Source organism: Artemia franciscana, chromosome 2 (assembly GCF_032884065.1).
Source record: "Artemia franciscana chromosome 2, ASM3288406v1, whole genome shotgun sequence".
NCBI lineage: Eukaryota > Metazoa > Arthropoda > Branchiopoda > Anostraca > Artemiidae > Artemia > Artemia franciscana.
The window spans coordinates 18,028,382-18,049,281 of NC_088864.1; the positions used below are offsets into that span (position 1 = coordinate 18,028,382).

The 20,900-nt window shown below is 34.0% G+C and overlaps 1 protein-coding gene across 1 annotated transcript in view; it reads right to left on the minus strand.

The window, feature by feature from the left end:
• Nucleotides 1–20,900, minus strand: part of LOC136038061 (centrosomal protein of 97 kDa-like) — a gene marked incomplete in the record, with an annotated part of 130,706 nt that overhangs the window by 86,460 nt on the left and 23,346 nt on the right. The window contains 1 exon segment of the mRNA XM_065721023.1: nt 9,368–9,469. Coding sequence (XP_065577095.1) covers nt 9,368–9,469 — 102 coding nt within the window.

Genomic DNA, 20,900 nt, shown 5'->3' on the forward strand with positions numbered 1-20,900 from the left:
AAAATAATAATCGACAAATAAATTTCTTAAAATACGAAATTTGCTCTAATATTTATAGAATTTTATTCGAAACAAGAAAGCCTTTCCAGCCTCCTAGCCCAGGCCATTTGTTGTATAAGGGCTGTTTAGGGATATTCAACATGACTTTCCAGCCATTTTTAAGTTGAACAATAGAGGAGTTATTGCCAATATTTTCAAGCTTATCTTTATTACATAACAAAGTATTTAATCAGTTTCTTTTTTTTCCTTTTTTCATTGATTTTACAGTTATTTTGGACTTTTCCTTTCTGGATATTAATTGCTGCTTTTGTATGACCAATATTCAGACTGATACATTTCTTCAGACTTGGTTGCTCTATTACTTTATTTATATTGCAACATTGTTGCACAGCAGCTATTGGGGGAAAACCTTGCTTCGTCTATCTATGATAGACAGGTGTGCTTGGATCCTGAAAGAGAACTTTTCCCAAAGAAATTGCTTACTTTCAGTGAAGGGTCGACGCAAACATGGAGATGAGGAGAATTTTCCACCTCCTTGGACGTGGAGATGAGACTACATATACAATTAAGCTGGGTGCTGCACTGTGAAAATCTCCCTCTTATTTTGAAAATATTGGAACTGTAAGGAGAGGGACACTTGCCTCCCCCCTTAGATTAAAAAGAAACCTCTACTTGGTGTTTTGATTAAAAAAAGAACAACTGAAAAACAAAGAAACTGCATCATCCCCCAGATGTCGAAAAATACATTTTTGTCCCCTCCTACTTTTCCGTGAATTGACACAACTGTTGGTCTGGTGTATTGTTCTTCGGTACATCCCTGTAATGGCTGAGCTAGTGAGGATGTCTGACTAATGTGCAAAGAGTCGGGAACTCAAATCCCAATGATGGAAGAACTTCCATAACAAATTTCCATTAATGATTCAAACGTTATAGCCCTAATTATATTTCATATGTTTCAAAAGGACATTTTCACTAGTATCATTATCTTTTTCTCCCATCTGTCTGGCTACGCCACAGTCAGAGCTATGAGCTAAGATCCAATAAACGTTTGAGTAAACCAGGTTGGAGACTTAATAGTGACCTAATTCAAAGTGAGATATAGTCTACTCTAAGGATTTATGATGCTTCATCCCTAAAAAGGTCCTTGTGCCAGCCCTGCGACAGCTAGGATCGATTCTCAGGCCTCGTATCGCCAAATAGAGATCAATTCACTGCGCCATCACATGCAAAACATAATTATTTCAACCCTTTTTGTTATTCAAGATCAATTGAATCAATCCGCACAACGCAGTATAAATACATATATATATATATATATATATATATATATATATATATATATATATATATATATATATATATATATATATATATATATATATATATATATATATATATATATATATATATATATATATATATATATATATATATATATATATATATATATATATATCAGTTTTTCCCTTTCTCCTTCTATCCCCCCTTTTTTTTGTGTGTGTGTTTGTGCTGTTACATTGATGATTTCTCTTTTCATTATATATAAATATATATATATATGAATAACAATATAAATAACAAATATAAATATATAAATATTTATATACAATTATACTGTGCAACACAATAAAAACACAAATGTGACCTAACTCTACCATTTCTAGCATGGTTTCTGAATTCTGGATACTTGAATCTGCGTCATTGAAGCTTGTATTTAATAACTTTGCATCATACAATAAATTCTCAATTTTATTGATCGTCATATAAAATGAGCGCAATTTTGCCGGATAATCGAATATATACCGAAACAAAACAATTTTTATTTAAGACCAACGTAGTCGATTGTGAAAGTTAATTGAAGCTGCAATATAATCTTATCTCACTCTGTGGCCTCTTTTCCACAGGGAAGTTTCTTTTTCTGGAAATAAAAATATCAGAAAGGAATTTTATGACTTTCGTAAGATAGCTTTCCAATTTGCAAAATGTCTTCAAGACAATTTATTTCTCTTTGGGAACCAAAAACATTATCGAAAAAAATGGCAAATTTAATGGTGCCGTAATTGGCATTAGATCACTATTGTCAGGATTGGACGATGTTCGATAAAAGTAACGACAAATCGTCTCATGAATACTACCCCGTGTTTAATATGGCTCATTGCAGTCGATTGCAATCGATGGTGTCGTAATTGGCATTAGATCACTATTGTCAGGATTGGACGATATTCGATAAATGTAACGACAAATCGTCTCATGAATATTACCCCGCGTTTAATGTAGCTCATTGCGGTCGATTGCAATTGATTTTCGTCACCCAACGCGGTGAAAATCAATTGCAATCCATTACAAAAAAAAATCTATGCTTAACGATTGATTGGCAACGCAAATCAATTAAAAAACAACGTTTTTATTTAATGATTAAATAAAAAAACAGGTTTTTTAACTGAAAGTAAGGAGCGACATTAAAACTTAAAACGAACAGAAATTACTCTGTGTATGAAAGGGGCTTTCCCTCCTCAACGCCCCACTCTTTACGCTAAAGTTTGACTCTTTCTCTTGACTCTACTTCTTAAAACAGTAAAAAACATTAGCGTAAAGAGCGGGGCGTTGAGGAGGGAGAGCCCTCCTCAACGGATTAAAAAAAACTAGCATTTTGCTAAAAACACAAAAGCGATAGCAGCTCTGCAGCCGAGAAGCTGATGGTGATGATGCTGATGAGAAACAATCTTTTGCTATTGCATTGTCCATGCTTGTTTTAGAGTTTAATAATCATCCAAATATAATAGTCAGCAGATGAACTTGAAAAATTATAAATAACAGCACACGCACTTTAACTTGGGAGATAAATCCTTCAGATGGAAGTTATCTAAGACGCAAGGGTGCTAAGTTAAAACAATCAAAATTTACTATGCGCGTTCCAGTAGCTTATTTAAGATTTCAAGCCGAAATTCACTGACAATTCAAAGCTAACAAGCAATCCCGTCTATTACTGTCAGGGCTTCATTTTTATTAGCGTTCGTGTGCCAGTACTATTTTTATTTCTGTGGATTTTCTTCATCTGTAAAAGTTATTGTACATTCATAGCCTTTAATTTACTTTATCGACAAAAGTAGATAGCTGTCATCATTTTCAGAAAGAAATGTGCTCCTAACTTGATTGAGGGAACCAATTATAGAAGATTAAAAATAATAGAACATTTCAGTTTGATAAATCGTTGGCTGAAAAACCTGAGATCTAGTCGAGTATTTTCTTGCGAAAGTCAATAAACTAAATTGATTGGCAAGATCCTTGCAATTATTTTTATTTCTACAGATTCTAATGGTCAAACGTGATATATATATATATATATATATATATATATATATATATATATATATATATATATATATATATATATATATATATATATATATATGTATATGTATACTATAGCTAGTAATATAGCCTACGTAAATAACGGGCAAATTTCATAACTTAAATACTTTTCCCCAGGGGCTATGGGAGGTTATGTTACCTCCAAAGACATATATATTGGATGTTTCAACTATGCTGAACAACATGGCTATCTCAAATTCTTGGTCAAATGACTTTGGTAATAAAATGGGCGTGGAAGCGGGGCTAAAAGCCCTCCAATCTTTTTGGTCATTTAAAAAGGGCACTAGAACTTTCGATTTCCGTTCGAAAAAGCCCTCTCCAGAAATTCTAGGACTATTGGTTCGATATGATCACGCCTAGGGAAAAAAAGAAACAAATAAATAAAGACGCATCTGTAACTTCTCTTTTGATCAAAAATTTAATGATTAGACTATCTATATATTTAATGATATATTTAGTATATTTAATGATAGAAAATTTAATGATGACTATTGGTCATCCGCCGGTATCTGTGACATTGGCAAATGACTCGCTTTATGGTTGCTAGGTATTTCGTTTTGATCGTCATAATTTTTGGCTTCTATTGAATTTTATTCACCCTGTAATTTTTTAGTTTTTCCATTGTTTTTTTTTACATTGACTTTCCGCGTTTATTTTGTTTTTTTTTTCTTCAGCACTTTCCTTGAACATATTATTTCATTCCGCGCTGAAGAAGAGAGGCGGCTGTCCTCTCGAAATATTTGCTTTGTTTGTTAATTCAGTATTCTCGTTTGGCCTTAAAACCCCCATTTTTGATCGGTTCCTTTTTTTACATTATAGCAGGCCAATGTGGTTTAAGAAACTATCTAATAGAACCGTACTTCATGGCTACGGATTATATTGCCTTTTGGTCATTTGAAGAGTATCCCAAAGAAGAAAAAGAACTATTAATAAAAAAAAATAATAATAGTCAAATGCAAAACCATTCGATACACGAATGGCAAACTCTCTTTCTTTCGTTTTTTTTCTTTTCGATATTTGCCCAAATTCTCTTTTTTACCCTAAACACTGAAATTTAATGATTAAATTACTTTACCGAAATAGAATGGACCAGAAACATAAGCATTACACAGGCCTGGAATTAAAAAAAAACTACATGGGATATCTACATATTTTCTGATAGATTTTCACTTGATAAAAACGAAGGCCGAAAGCTTTTTTCCTAAGTCCGATATATCACCAGTATGGGCCAACCAGAGCTACTTTTAAAAGAGGTTTTTTTCAGGAAGGCCGGTTTTACGGCCTTCCTGAAACATTTACGTTCTAAGACCACACTGTAAAGCGCCAATGACATAGTAGGCTTCAGACTTTTACAGTTAGGGAAGGGGACAGTAGTCAAACTCCTGTTTGCAAAGCTTTTTGTTGTTTTTAGCTTGATCTGTATATTCATTTTAAGCTTTACTCGTTTTAAGACCTATTTATTCATTTATATTATTACCTGTTGTATGTTTGTTTGCTATGATGGTTTATCTAATTTCTATTCGTTTTAGGCTTCATTTTTTCTTTAATAGCAATTTCTGTTCGTTTTGAGTTTGATTTATTATAGAGTTTGATTTTTTTTTTTTTTTTATCAGAATAAGGCTTACAGAGGTTGTGGTAATTATCCAGACAACTGATGTTACATGTGTCATGAATACACAGTAAAAAAAAAGAAAAAAAAAAGAAATATAAGCAGGTCTGTGAATTTTTTTTTTTGTCTTTTTCAAAATTAAACTTGGAGATCAAGACAAACCATGGGGTCCCCATAAGGTGCAATGAAGAAGCGAAGAATTCATTTGTGGTTAAAGGGTAAGAAAAATGTTTCGTTTTGGCATTCCTAGGATATATTACCTGTTTGTTTGGTCAGCAGAGAGGTTATACAAGACATCCTTGCTTTATTTGTTTATGCGATAATACAGCCAGATAGCTGCACTTTCGAGACAGTTTCACAATTAGCGAAAAAACATCGTCAAAACGACCTTGTTTTTACCAGAAAAAGCGTTATTACCACCGTTTCACATTAGATTTGGGCTTGTAAACCAGTTTGTCAAGTCACTGCCAAGAGAAGGGAAATGTTTTTGACATCTATGCTCAAAGTTCCCTGAACTAATTGAATCAAAATTAAAAGAGTGAGTTTTCACGGGCCACAACATATGAAAACTTCTAACTGATTCCCTATTTTTGGAAACAAAGGAAGATAAGGACAAAGAAGCATGTGATTCTTTCAAGAATGTTCTGCAAAAATGTTTGGGAATATTCAGGATTCTTATTACAAGACTATTGTACAGCGTATGCTTGCAGAGTATGAAGCTGAACGATGAAGATAAGCTAAAGTTTTTACACTCCAGTTTTGACTGTTTTCCTGAAGACTTGGGAGCCTACAGCGAAGAACAGGGTGAAAGATGTCATCAAGATGTCCGTGGTTCTGAGAGACATTTTCAAGGAAAATGGGATGTCAATATATTGACTGACTTTGTTCGATGCTCAATTGACAAACCAAAGAAGGAAATCAAAAACGAGTTCGGAGATGAATAAAAAAAAGAATAGTTTTCACAAGCAAAAATAATAGACCTTAAATTATTTATATAAATTTGGAAGTAGTTTTCTAGATTAGTTGTAAGATAATGCATACATTTAGTTCAATACTAAAAATTAGTAGTTTTTATTAAATTTCAGTCCGATTTTCAAAAAAAAAATTATACGTGATAGAATTTTACGGAAGTCCTACTCAGAATCTATCACCTTTAAAACATATAATTCAGCAAAAATATGTCATAAATCTGATTTTTTTTTTTTTTTTACTTTTATTTTTTAGTAGACCTGTGGTATCAAAAAGAAAAAACAATTAAAATTGGTGCCAATAAAAAAAGGAAAGAAAAACGCCAAATACAAGCTTGTGAAAATCCGTCCAAATACAAAATACAATTAGACAACTTGACTTTCGATTTAAAGAAATTCGATTAAAGTCCTACTCAGAATCTGTCACCTTTAAAATATATAATTCAGCAAAAATATATCATAAATCTGACTTTATTTTTTTTTTTTTTTTTTTTTAGTAGACCTGTGGTATCAGAAAAAAAAATTGGTGCCAATAAAAAAAAGGAAAAAAAAGCGCCAAATACAAGCTTGTGAAAATCCGTCCAAATACAAAATACAATTAGATAACTTGACTTTCGATTTAAAGAGCGTGCTACTTCTCTCCCAAAAAGAGAGCATACCTAAAGAAATGTAATTCCAGCTTTCAATTACACTACAATTCTCTTCTAAAATGGCTTGAGCAACTTGACAATCAAATAAAAAAAACTGTCCAATACAGACATTGAAGAACTTAACACCCAAAAGATAAATAAATCTCTTCAGTCAAATTGGATTCAGTCAAATCCAATTTATTTCTTTGAAGTTTGAACTTTAAGTTTCAGTATTCGCTCACCTGTTGAAAAATATGTGGACCCATGTAAGACATAAGAAGTGCGGAGGCCTAGGTCTGTCAAATTACCGAAGAACAATACTTAGAGGCGTACCTTTATACTGGATCTAAGAAATGAGAAGAATTCTTCACCCCCCCCCCCACAAGCCCTAAGGTATTGATAACCCTAAGGCTTTGTTATACCTTCGAACGCATTGTGGCAGATGTTTGGCCCACTTCGCAATTGAACGATTCTTGGATGGTCCTTCAGGAACAGATAAATTCATGATGGATAATTGTTTGGACCTGAACTATAAATCAGTCATAGAAGAGTGAAAAGAAGACTTTATATAGAAGGTTTATAAAAGACTATAAAATAAATAGAAACATAACGTCTAGATATTAACATTTATTAAAGAGAAATAAAACAAAATAATAAATACAAAATAAATGATAAACAATAATGAATAAAAATACAGAAGAATTATAGAGTAAAAGAAAAGAGTTTATACATTTTACATAGAAGACTTTAACTTGCGTGGACTATAAAAGAATGTAAACATAAAAGTATAATAAAAAAATGAAAGATAAATCAAATAAAGTTATCGAATAAAAGAACTGATGTATTTCACATAGAAAACTTCAACTGACGAAGAGTCAAATCCGTAGTATAGTCAGAGAGCCGGATACTGTGCCGAAGTGCTTTTGGATACTCACTAATTAATTCTTCACTATTAAATTCTTGATTACTGATAAACTTATCCACATGTGTTATTCAATTTTAAACTTTGAGAGTTCTCAATATTCATAGCATAAACAAATAACAGTAATATAATGAATATCCCCTTTCAATATTATCAGCATAATGAATATCACTTTCAGATTCGCAGCTTGAGATACTTAATTTTTTAATTTAAGCTTTCTAAAATTCAAAAGTAATATGTTTGACTTCTATGTTTTTTGAACAGTTTCGACCAGGTATGGCATGCAATTTGTGGTGTCACATTCAAATTAAGCATTCATTTGCGACTAATTCCAATCCCGATTCAGTAAAAACGCTAAAAATTAAATCCAAACCAATAAAAAACCAATAAAAAATAATAAAAGTATCCCCAAAATATAAAAAATTCAAAACAATCTCAATTAATTTCCAATCTAGCGGATGAGTTAACTTTTAAGCTTCTCAGTTAATTCCTCAAATTTCAAAGAACTCACAATCTACATTAGTGACGAAGAGCCCAGATTAACAAAAAACAGCAGTTTCGTCTTTGATATGACTCATTTATCTTGGGGATGAGTTATTTTTAGCAATGGTCTTTTTTATAGCAAAGAACCACTCCTTAGGCTTTCGATTGGTGAAGAGCCACTAAAGCCGTTTAAAAAAAAAATCAATAATTAAGACCCAGAAGGACCTGACAAGGGGAAAGAACAACTTTAAACATTTCTTTTTTAATTGAACTACACTTTAATAAGCTAATTTTGAACGTCAATCGAAACCACTATTTCAGGCTGAACATAATAGCGAGGATGTTGTCTCTGCAAGTTTGTATTTCAACTTAGTTTTTTTTTTTTAAACAATAAATAATTCTACCTCAATTATGATTTTGGCTTTTTGTTCCATCAAATCCTGTTTTGCATCGTCAAATTCAGTTTACGCATTCAGTTGCAAATTTTCGAATATTAGGATTAATCTTCACACTTCAAAAACGAGATCAGTGTTGACCCCCCCCCCCCTCTAAAAACATATTTATGAAATGGAATTATACTTGCTAGTATTTCCAACAAGTACCAAAAACAACAGCCGTAAGTACTCGTTCATCACAAGATTTTGGCTATGCTAATTAAAAGTGTGACATATGCCATTTTGGTCGAAAATGACTTATGTATGTTCATGGGTAAACTGAACATGATCAATCGAGTGGTGCAGTCAGAATTATCATATCTTGTACCGTTACAAAGATTAAAAGAGACATAAGCATCTAAGTAGCGCCCTTTTTTATCAGGTCTTGTTGCAATTCAGACTGACAGAAGATGATTATGTTATGGAGCTATAACATGTGAACCTGGCATTTGTCTCCTTTTTTGTTAAGGAAAAAGGAGATATACACCATAAAATGGAATAATTGTGAATACTAGAATTTAATTTATACCACTGAAAAAAGCATAAGAATTTGGTTTAGAATATGTTCCCTTTATACACATTTGCCTCGTCCTTCAGAATGACTACAGCCTACAAACTTTTTTTCCATTTTTTGCCTCTCCTGAAAAAGTTACAAAAATGGAGGATGTCGCACTTTCAATTATCACAGTCGATTTGTGTCTTAACATATTTTGTTGTTTTCAATTTTAAAGCAATTGACAATGTGAAAATTAAAAATTTTGCCTTAAGGTTTTACGCTATACAATCAAAAGAAAATCCAGTTTACGTACTAGGCCGGTAATTTACCTTCGATTACCTTAGAAATGAGGAATCAGCTTATATCATCCCAATATGTACAAGACCAAATTCTGTTTTCATATTCAGAAACACAAGCTCAGTTCTAGACCCCCACTCAAGATATATTCTCTTACCTTCAATGACTTTAGATACGAGAGATCAGTGATGTTTGTAATAGCATTTTCTGAGAGATCAATATGCTGGAGTTCTTTGCAATGATTCAAGTGTTCAATGGCCTGAAAAGACAAATAATAGTACTGGTATTAATGAAAGTATTAAAAAAATGAGTGATCAGGTATGCTATTTACGAAACTTTCTATGAATAATAAGTTAATTTGCTTCAGTATTTAAAACGCTATGGAGATGAAAGTAAAAAACATTTTTTACCCCATGAACCCATCTTAGATCTATCACACCTGAAAACCGTAATTTTCTAAGACTTTTTTGTCCCAAATTATAAATTTTCTAGGACAGAATCACATTTCTGTCAGTGTTACCTTGCTGAATCGTAGGAGTAAAATCGTAGGAGTAAAATCGTAGGAGTAAAATAAGCAAAACTAATTAGTTAGATTTGAAAACGCTTTTTGTACGTAGGAAATCAAACATTAGCAATTTGCTGAATCGCAAAGACAACGACTCTTTCAAAGAAAGCTAAATCTTTTTAAACTTTTTCGTGTCGTTTGTTTTTGGCTTATTTTCCCTGATTTTTCACCCACGTTTCGAAGATCCATTTGACAAAGATCCACTTGGCAAGTTCTTGTTTTGAATGGTCGTAATGCAACCTTAGCGATATTTAATGGCTAATAATTTAGAGCAACTTCCAGAATTACCCCGTGAATGATCAACTTCTTTAGCTAGAAAGCTAAATCTTTTAAGCTTTTATGTCGTATATTTTTGGCTTATTTTTCACCCACGTTTCGAAGATCTATTTGACAAAGATCCACTTGGTATCTTATATTTTTGGATGATCGAAATGCAGCCTTAGCGATATTTAATGGCTAATCATTTAGAGCAACTTCCAGAATCACCCCGTGAATGATCAACTCCTTCATAAGAAAGCTAAATCTTTTAAACTTTTTGGTGTCGAATATTTTTGGCTTGTTTTTGCTGATTTTTCAACCACGTTTCGAATATCCATTTGACACAGATCCACTTGGTATGTTCTTTTTTCCGATTGTTGCAAAGCAGCCTTAGCGATATTTAATAGCTGATCATTTAGAGCAACTTCCAGAATCACCCCGCAAATGATCAGCTCCTTTAAAAGAAAGCTAAATCTTTTTAAGCTTTTTGGTGTCGTTTGTTTTTAACTTATTTTTTTTTTGCTGATTTTTCAACCACGTTTCAAAGATCCACTTTGAATGTTCTGGTTTTGGATGGTCACAATACAACCATATCAATATTTAATAGATAATCATTTAGAGCAACTTTCAGAATCACCTCGTGAATGATGAACTCCTTCAAAAGAAAGCTAAATCTTTCTAACCTGTTTGGTGGCACATATTTTTTTTTTTTTGGCTGATTTTTCACTCACATTTATTTTTGTTAATCTACCACCATCTACCATCAAAAACTGCACATGGTGGTATTCTTCATTAAAAACTGAATTTCGGTTTTCTCAATAAACAAAGATACACATGGCTTACGAATGTTTTCACTTAACCAATTCAAACAATCAAACCTCATATTCCCTGTCCTTGGTACTTGAAGTCAGTAAATTTTTTAGATAGCCAATTGGTCATACATAGAATTTTGCTTATAATTAATCCGAATTCCAATATAATTCGAAATACTGTTGTAAAATTACCGTAAAACAAAAATCCGGTCAGTAAAATTGATAAAACAAGGTAAAAGATAAATAAGATATTCTCTGGAAACTATGGGGTAAAATTGCTGTTATAGAGTTGCTCTGTAGCTAGAAGACCAGTTGATTTTTTTGTCTATCTTTTTTCCGCTTTTAATGGAAACTTATAAATAATTTGATGTTCCTAGACTTAAAAAGATAATACCCTTCCTCTATTTTGAAAACCAATAAGTAGAAATTTTCTTGACGTAAATGAATTCAAGTTTTGTTAAATACTAGTTAGTTTAGGGCAGTGGTTCCCAACCTTTTTCGGTCCGCGTACCCCTAGTCAAGGCCCAAAAAGTTTGCGTACCCCTTTCTTGAGAATCGTTGTTTTACTTTTTTCTTAACTAAAATCAGATTTTCAAAAACACGAGATTTATTGTCCAATATGACGGTGCTTAAATGTACGTACAAAATCAATGAGAAACTTTAGGCTGCTTTTTTGCTAAAATATTATCAAATCTTGGCTCGATGTCACTAACGGCAATTATAAGGTCATTTTGTACATTCAGTCTGTTTCTGTGTTTGGTTTTGATCAATGATATTGCCGAAAATGACACTTCACAAAGGTAAGTGGATCCGAATGGTAACAAAGCAGACATGGCGATTTCACTTAGTTCCTTGTATTCTCCTTTCACCTCCAGCCAAAACTGGGAAACTGTTACATTTTGGAATTTCAGTTCTAAGGCGCGATCACTGGCAAGTTCGATCAGATTCTCTGTAAGCTTGTCACTAAGACCGGAGCTTGAGGTCACGTCTTCAACAAATGAATTTTAGATCCAATCCTGCGTTCTATCTTGGTTCATAATCGATGGGAAATATGACACAAGTTCATCTCGCAACTTTGTCAGAAGCTCCCGAATACAATCACAGATTGTGTTGAGGTTATCAATTTCACTATCGTCCGCAAACTTGTCAAGGGTCGGGAAGACACTAACGCTGTTTCTTTGAACCTTTTTAAGCCAGAACTCCAATTTCTTGATGAAAGCACACATCTTCGAATTCAGGGAGAGTTCGTCCGTCCGGAAACCTTGCATTGACAGATTCAAGTCATTCAGTTTGTCGAAAATATCCGCAAGATAGGCCAGCCTGCAGACCCAGTCCTGGTTTTTAAAAAGTGAACTGAATGCAGATTTTTGCTCCAGAAGAAACATATGAACTTCTTGTCGAAGCTCGAAAAGTCTGTTTAAAATCTTCCCACGAGACAACCAGCGAACTTCTGTGTGCAGAAGTAAATGTTGATGTTCTGAACCCATCTCTTGGCACAGCAACTTGAACATTCTTGAGTTCAGTGGTCGGGCTTTGATGAAGTTGATCACTTTTACAGCCTCGTTGAGGGTCTCGTGCAGATGTGCGTTCATCCTTTTCGATGCAAGAGCTTGCCTGTGAATGATGCAGTGCAACCACTTCACCTTTGGATTTTTCTTCCTTATCCAGGCCATGAGCCCATTATTCTTCCCTGTTAGGGCGGCAGCTCCATCACTGCAAACTGATAGACACCAGTCCCACAAGATGCCCCCTTCTGCAAAGAATTTGTCAATCACCTTGAATAGTTCTTCTCCTGTTGTTCTTGACTGTAGGTTTTGACAAAACAGAATATTTTCTCTTATGTCAGAACAATCTTGATGTCGAACAAAGACGATCACCTGGGCTTCACCTGACACATCCGTGCTTTCGTCAAGCTGTAACGCAAACATCTTCGTCAACTTTATTTGCTCAATAACCTGCATGACAATATCGCTTGCAATGTCTTCTATCCTTCTTGAAATGGTATTGTTCGACACAGGTATAGACTGAAGGGCAGTAGCAGTTTTCGTGTCAAACATTATTTCACTGACTTTCACTAGTGCTGGTAATATCAGACATTCGGCGATGGTGTGCGGTTTTTTCTGTTTCGCAACTAAATATGAAACAGCATACGAAGCCCGGAGAGCCTTTGAAGAAACTGATGCCACTTTTGCAATTTCCAAACAGTTACTAGCGAATGCTTCTTGTTTACGCTTGAAAAACTCTATGGGCTTACCTACATGAGAAGGGTGCACAGTACTGAGATGCCGGTTCATATGCGCAGGTTTCATGGAACTGTTGGCCAAGACTTGACCACAAAGAACGCACTGTGCATTCACTGGATCAGACTTTGTCGCACTAAATCCGAGCCCTAGGTATTCTGACAAATATCGACGCACTTTGACCGATGATTCGTCATATTTCTTCTTCTTAGGTGCAGGTTCAGAGTTTTGGGTACCATCATTCGGCTTCTTGTTATTCCTGATCAGGAATCTATCCATCTTTGCTTGCAACCACAATTCACGAACTTCGTGTTTCAACAGATGACAAGACACTGAACCCGCTGAGTTTAAATCGAGACCTTACGTCTATGGAGAAAAATTAGGGGTTACTGAAAGCGAAAGTTTGAAAATGAGTCTGAAATTACGTACAATGGGTTATGTTATCTGATTTTGAGGGAAATGTTGGAACTGAGTCAGAAACAAGTTTTAAAGATGTAGACTAAATTAATTTTGGGACCTTCCCGTACCCCCTGCGAGGGTTTCGCGTACCCCTTGGGGTACGCGTACCACCGGTTGGGAACCACTGGTTTAGGGCACATAAATTTGATGAATACTCATTTTATTTATTTGTAACAAATAGGTTTTGATTTGCTTGGGGTTGAAGGCATGGGCTTACTTGGGCACTCCGAATTTCTGGACACTCCCTAATTAAATTATCTAGCATTTTTTTTTTTTCTTTTTTTTTTACAATCGTCCTCTCCCTTCCCAGGGGAAAAATATCATTTATGATTTCCAATTTAGTTTTTCTTTATGATTGCCCTCTGCAAGCACACTGCAAACAACTGCAAAAAAGAAAAAAAACACTGCAAAAAATATACCCTCTGCAAAAAACCATCATTGCCAAAAAAAAAAAAAAATGCAAAATATACGCCTTGCAAAAAACAATGTAAAAATATACCCTCTGCAAAAAAACCTCAATGCAAAAAAACTGCAAAAAATATACCCTCTTCAAAAGAAAAAAATACCCTCGGCAAAAAAAGCTCACTGCAAAAAAAAACTTCAAAAAATATAGCCTACCCTCTGCAAAAAAAAAGAAAGCCAAATGTGTCCCCTTCCATCTCGGCATAGGCGTTAAATAAACGATCATTTATTTTCCACTTTGTTTCTTGTTTTGACGATAGACAGCTACATTGTTGCCGTTGCCGCGTGTTTTTTTTCCGCCCAATGTGTCCATCGCAATATTATCCAATACACTTCCAGGAAACATTCAGAAAAAAAAACCCAGGTGTGTCACGGGGCTAAAAGGCCGTCTGACTTAACAAAGCATATCCGAAAGATAGAGTGAATTAAAGGAGGGGTGGTTATAATTTTCAAGAGTTGGAATATTACCTGAAATAAAATTCTGTGTGCGGTTAAAGATAATCTACAGTCTAGATTGTCTTATTTTTGATTGATTTCATTGAAAACAGAAAAAGGTTTATGATCTGTTATGATTGACAGATGTTGCAACGGTAGAATGTTTACCGCCGAGTGTGTCCGAGCTAGAGTAGCAAGGACAAATTAATGCTCAGTAAAAAAACGCCAGTTTGGTCTTGGGCCTTAAGCCTATAACACCCGCTGCTTTTTACGGGCATTTCTTTTGGCAGCTCAGTGGGCAAACGATAACAGTACAAAAAATGCCTCTTGCGCGAGATATTCAAAACTGGAAATCGTGGACACGGGCGCCATTTGACAACTGCAGCTTATCAATAGTTGCATGATTGATCTCAACTTATTAATTAGTTCTTTTATTATTATTGTTAATTTTTTTTATTATTAAAATTTATATTATTTTCAAATATGAATTTCATTTAAAAAATTTAATTAAATTTTAAACTCTTTCATTCTTAAACATTTAACTATTATTATTATTATTCAGATTTTTCGATTGTCATGCTGAAGAGAAGGAAACTTTTTTTTAATGATTACGATGAAATTTGGAGCTGTCTCTGCCAATCTGCGCCGAAAAATAGAAATTTTTCAAGCTGAAATCGGCACCATTTTCTTTTAAAATCGACACCAATTTACCACATCACCGCCGAAAAAAGCTAGATGTGTTCTAGGCTTTAGACTGGGTGACATTGCTACAGAACCACAGGCCAAACGATATTGCTTTCTGTGATTTTTTTTTTAGTGGAAAGATTACGTAAACTGTTCTTTCAGACAGTTCGTGGTAATGTTTTACTGTTTAAGAGGTAGTTTACTGTTAGTTTACGTGGTTTTTACTGTTGTTTTAAGAGGCAGAGTTAAGAGAAAGAGTCAAACTTTAGCGTAAAGAGCGGGGCGTTGAAGAGGAAAAGCCACTTTCATATACGGAGTAATTTCATATAAGGAAGTATGCGCATATTGCCTTTTCGTCAGTTGTACATCCCCCTCATCATGCCCTGAAAGTTTCCACTTAATATTCTTAAGCCATTCATAAAATTAAAAATATTTATTTCGATCTGAATGTTTCTATTTCTCACAATATCAGAAAAAAAACGTTATAACCGAGATTACCGAAAAAAATGAATTTAATTCAAAGAAGATGCCTGTAATATACTGATATGCTGCAGTATTGAACTAGCTGTCAAAGGGATTACACCTGTTTGAACTTTTGAATTGTTTGAACTTGATTCCTTAGCCATGAATTAATTCAGTGACTACATAAATTGTGCAATCTGATACTTGAATTTATCACACAATCAGATTTTTGGCGTTTTGAATTGAGAAAAATTAGATACGATAGCAAAGTGTGGTGTATAGGGAAAATTGGATATAATTTGCCTGCGCGTTAATCACACTTTTTAGTGTCGAGAAGGATTAGCAGTGGGCCGACCTCGCACAGTTTGGACTGATGGTTCACTTGGATACATTAGTGAGGCTCGGCCCTCATGGAAAGATAAGTTTCTTTCACTTTATAATCTTTCATTTACTAGGCATGAATGCTGCGAACATTAAAATCGGTGATTTATTCCTAGCCAAATTTGCGGGCTATCCCCTCTGGCCAATGCGAATCCTAGAGGTAATGACAACGAATACCGGAGACTGCAAATTTGCTGTTTTTTGCTACGGCAAAAAACACGTTTTCTGCTACGGCAAAAAAAGGGCTGTTCCCTCTTCAACGCCCTGCTCTTTGCGCTAAAGTTTGACTCTTTCTCTCAACTCTAATTTTTAAAACAGTAAAAACTTTAGCGTAAAGAGCAGGGCGTTGAAGAGGGAACAGCCCCTTTCATATACGGGGTAATATCTGTTCGTTTTAAGTTTTAATGTTGCTCCTTACTCTCAGTTAAAAAAACTTGTTTTTTTATTTAATTTCTGAACGCTTTTTAGTTAATCCATGTTTTGATTCCGGCTCTCCGTAGATGAATAATTAAAGCGAAATTTGCATATTTATCTATTTGGCTAAATGGCTTTCCCATAGTTTTCATCGAATGATTTTGAGAAAAAAGGAGGGGGAGGAGGCCCAGTTGCCCTCCAGTTTTTTGGGTACTTAAAAAGGCAACTAGAACTTTTAGTTTTTTACGAACGTTTTCATTAGTAAAAGATATATGTAACTTACGATATATGTATATGTTAGCTTACGTAATAAACTTCTATATTCGTACGTTTTATTATGTATATGAGGGGTTCACCCACTCGTCAATACCTCGCTCTTTACACTAAAGCTTAAATTTTGTCCCCTGAATCACAAAGGCCGTAGAATAAATAGTTGAAATTATTAAAAATGCTTTAGCGTAAAGACTGAGGTATTAGGAGGAGGTGAACCCCTTACATGCGTAATATTTTCTGTTCGTTTTAATGTTTAATGCTACTCCTTACTTTCGTTGAAAAAACTTTTGCATATTTATTTTTTCATTGTTTTTTTAAATAATGCTAGAAAATGCTGCGCCCCCTTTATGGAAATCTTCTTCCCCCATGACAAATTCCTCCATGGAAAGTATCCCCCACATAACTACCTCTTCTCAACGCCCCTCCCAACCAAAAAAACCCCCCTGAAAACGTCTGTACACTCCCCAAAAACCATTACTTTATGCAAACACTGGTCAAAATTTGTAACTTGCAGCCCCTTCCACGGGGACTGTGGGGGAGTAAGTCGTCCCCAAAGACATAGTTATAAGGTTTTTCAACTATGCTGAATAAAATGGCTATCTCAGAATTTTGATCCGTCGACTTTGGGAAAAAATGAGCAGGGGAGGGGGCCTAGGCGCCCTCCAATTTTTTGGTCACTTAAAAAGGGCACTAGAACTTTTCATTTCCGTTCGAATGAGCCCTCTCGCAAAATTCTAGGACCACTGGGTCGATATGATCACCCCTTGAAAAAAAAATCTCTAACCCAAATATCTGATACGCTGAATTTGATGGTGTGATTTTCGTTAGGATTCTGTGACTTTTAGGGGGTGTTTCCCCCTATTTTCTAAAATAGTCCAAATTTTCTCAGGCTCGTAACTTCTGATGGGTAGGACTAAACTTGATGAAACTTATATATTTGAAATCAGCATTAAAATGCGATTCTTTTGATGTAACTATTGGTATCAAAATTCCGTTTTTTAGAGTTTTGGTTACTATTGAGCCGGGTGGCTCCTTACTACAGTTCGTTACCACGAACTGTTTGAAACGGTTTATCTATGGTAAGCATATTATTGTTCAACCCTATTGTGCACATTAAAGCATGCTTGATAACAGTAATTCTTATATGATTCTTATATAATTATAATTCTTATTTAATTCTTGATAACAGTAATGAGATAACAGTTATTCTCAGTAATTGTTGTTGTTATTATTTTGTTCTATTGCTTTGTTATTCTCAGTTATTGTTGTTATTAGTGCAACTGTTGTTGTCTACTTTTATATCGTTATATTGTTCAATTTTTATTGTTATATTGCTTAGCTATTATAACTGGGTTATTGTTCAGCCCTACTGTGTATGTTAAAGGTGTCTTGATAATATTGTTATTCTCAGTTACTACTTTTTATTTTATTCATCTATCTTGTTTTAGTTACCGTAGACACTTTCTTAACTTTCCACACATGATTAAACCAGGGGTAGCAATTGAAAGATAAACAGGAAGGGTGCGTGCGAGCATAGTATGGCTGGGGCCCAACCCTACATTAAACTTTTTGCCCCAAAATAGACCCATCTACCCCCCTAGTAAAACCTCTTGATCAAACCCACGTAAAATGAAAAGTCTCTTCAACCCAAATTAAGTGGAAATAGAATAGGTTTTAGTTTGATGGAAAACAAGAAGAAACAAACTCCTAATATATAGTATACCTGCTTTATCATTTTTTCTATATACATGAAACACCTTTATTTTCATGAATTAAAAAATAAAACAAATAAATCAAAGAATTGACCATTCAAATGACTTGTATGCAATGCTACAACTTATTCAATCAAATTAATTAAATCAACAGTACACATACAAGAAGGAGGGAAAATCCTGAAGAACAAGGAAATGGTTGAGCTATAATACTGACAAGCAGCCTACTCTTAACCTGCGTCACGACTACGAGTAATTGTTTCTGTTTTTACTTATCTGTTTTTACTAGATATTTTATCCAATCATGATATATGCTCCAGTACATAGATTAACATGTGAAACAATTGCCTGTAAATACAAGAATATACCGAGATAAGTTACTCAATCCCAATCTACGAACGACATAGATTGCTCAATACCGAATCAATCTCCAATCAATTAAACCTGATTTATCATTTAGTCAAATAATTAATATAATTTAACAATGATTAATATTAAAAATAATATATAATTATCTAATTATAATTAACCGATATTATAAAGTAATTCATATAATATATCAGTACTAAAACAATAATTTAAACTAAATTAAAACAATCAACTAATTAAAATAACTAAAATCAAAACTCGATCAATTCCAGTCTACGAAAAATTTTAAGCGTCAATTGATTTTAGTGGAGCAAGTCAATTATTTCCAGACAAGTTAGGTAAAGATGCGCCTATTTTCCTAGAAAGAAATACTTCAAAGTTTACAATCAAACAATAAAAAAAAATAATGATACAAAAAAACAAATGGTCATAATAATAATATAACAAAAATAATATGATAAAAGGCTTTTTGTCGACAAAATCTTATTTAAGAACAGCAATCCACCCCCACCCCCGCACACATACCTTTTGCATTGAAATGTCTCTACTTAGAATTATAAGTGTCTTTAATAAGAATCCCCTCAATTGGTCCCTTAATTGGCAAATAAAAATAAATTAGCAGCCTCCATTTTTCGGCTAATAATCCGAAGAAGGTGAAGAGCCTAAGTAACATTAAAGCAAATTACCCTTTTATATTTCTTATTCGTTTTACAATGGAAGAATACCTGTTAAAGGTTCATATGTTTATTAGCTTGGATGGAGAGGAAGGCGTGATCTCCAGTAATCGACTTATATCTACTAATAAGGAGACTGCTTATATATTTATTTGACGAGAAAGCATTCGGTCATCTGAGAATGTGAGCAGTTACTTGGAAATAGATAATCGATTATTTTTAATTAAATAAAAAATAAGTTTTTCAATTGAATATAAGGAGCAACATTAAAACTTAGAACGAACAAAAAATATTAGGTACATGAGGGGGTTCACCCAGTCGTCAATAGCTTGCTCTTTACACAAATGTTCAAATTTTGCTCCAATTCTTTAAAAATGAACCCCTGAATCACAAAGCTCGTTTAATTAGGATAAATAGCTCCTTTGAAACCGCAAAAAAAAGAGAAAAAAATAGTGCAAAGAGCGAAGTATTGACGAGGGGGCAAAGCCCTTCATATAAGTAATAATTTCTGTAAAAACTTGTTTTTTTTATTTAATTTCGGATCGTTTTTTAAATAACACCAGAAGATCCTGGCATGAAAAATTCCCTTTCCCCATGAAAAATTAATCTATGGAAAGGTCCTACCATGTGGCCCCCTCCCTCGTCCCCCAAAGAAAAATCCCTCCTGAAAACATCTGTGTACTTTCTAATAGCCAATGCTATATGTAAACAATGGGCAAAATTCATAATTTGTAGCTCTTCCCCCGGAGACTTTGGGAAATTAAGTCATCCTCAAAAAGATAATTATTAGATTTTTCGACAATGTTGAGCAAAATGACTATCTCAAAATGTTGGTCAGATGACTTTGGGGAAAACATAAGCGTGGGAGGGGGCCTAGTTGCCCTCCAATTTTTTGGTCAATTAAAAAGGCATTAGAATTTAATTTCTATTCGAATGAACTCTCTTGCAATATTCTAGAGTCACTAGGTCGATACGATCACCCCTGAAAAAAAAAAAAAACAAAAAAAAAACTAACGAACAAATAAACACGTATCCGTAATATTTCTTCTAACAAATAATACAAAATTCTATATTTTTGCATATATGTGCCTGAAACCTCTACAGTAGGATTTTATGATACGCTGAATCTGATGGTGTGATTTTCATTAAGATTCTACAACTTTTAAGGCGTGTTTTTCCCTTTTTTCAAAAATAATACAAATTTTCTCAGACTCGTAACTCTTGATGGGTAACATTAAACTTAATGAAACTTATACATTTGAACTCAGCATAAAAATGCAATTCTTTTGATGCATCTATCGATATCCAAATTCCGTTTTTTGAGTTTCAGTTAATATTGACCCTGGTCACTCCTTACCTACAGTTCGTTACCACAAACTATTTGATTCAAAGGAAAGTGCAGTCTTTTCTAGCCATCTACATGAAATAAGACATGCCGAGATCCCCTCTTCAAAATTTGTATTCAGGCTTTCTAAGGTGTGCAATTCTCA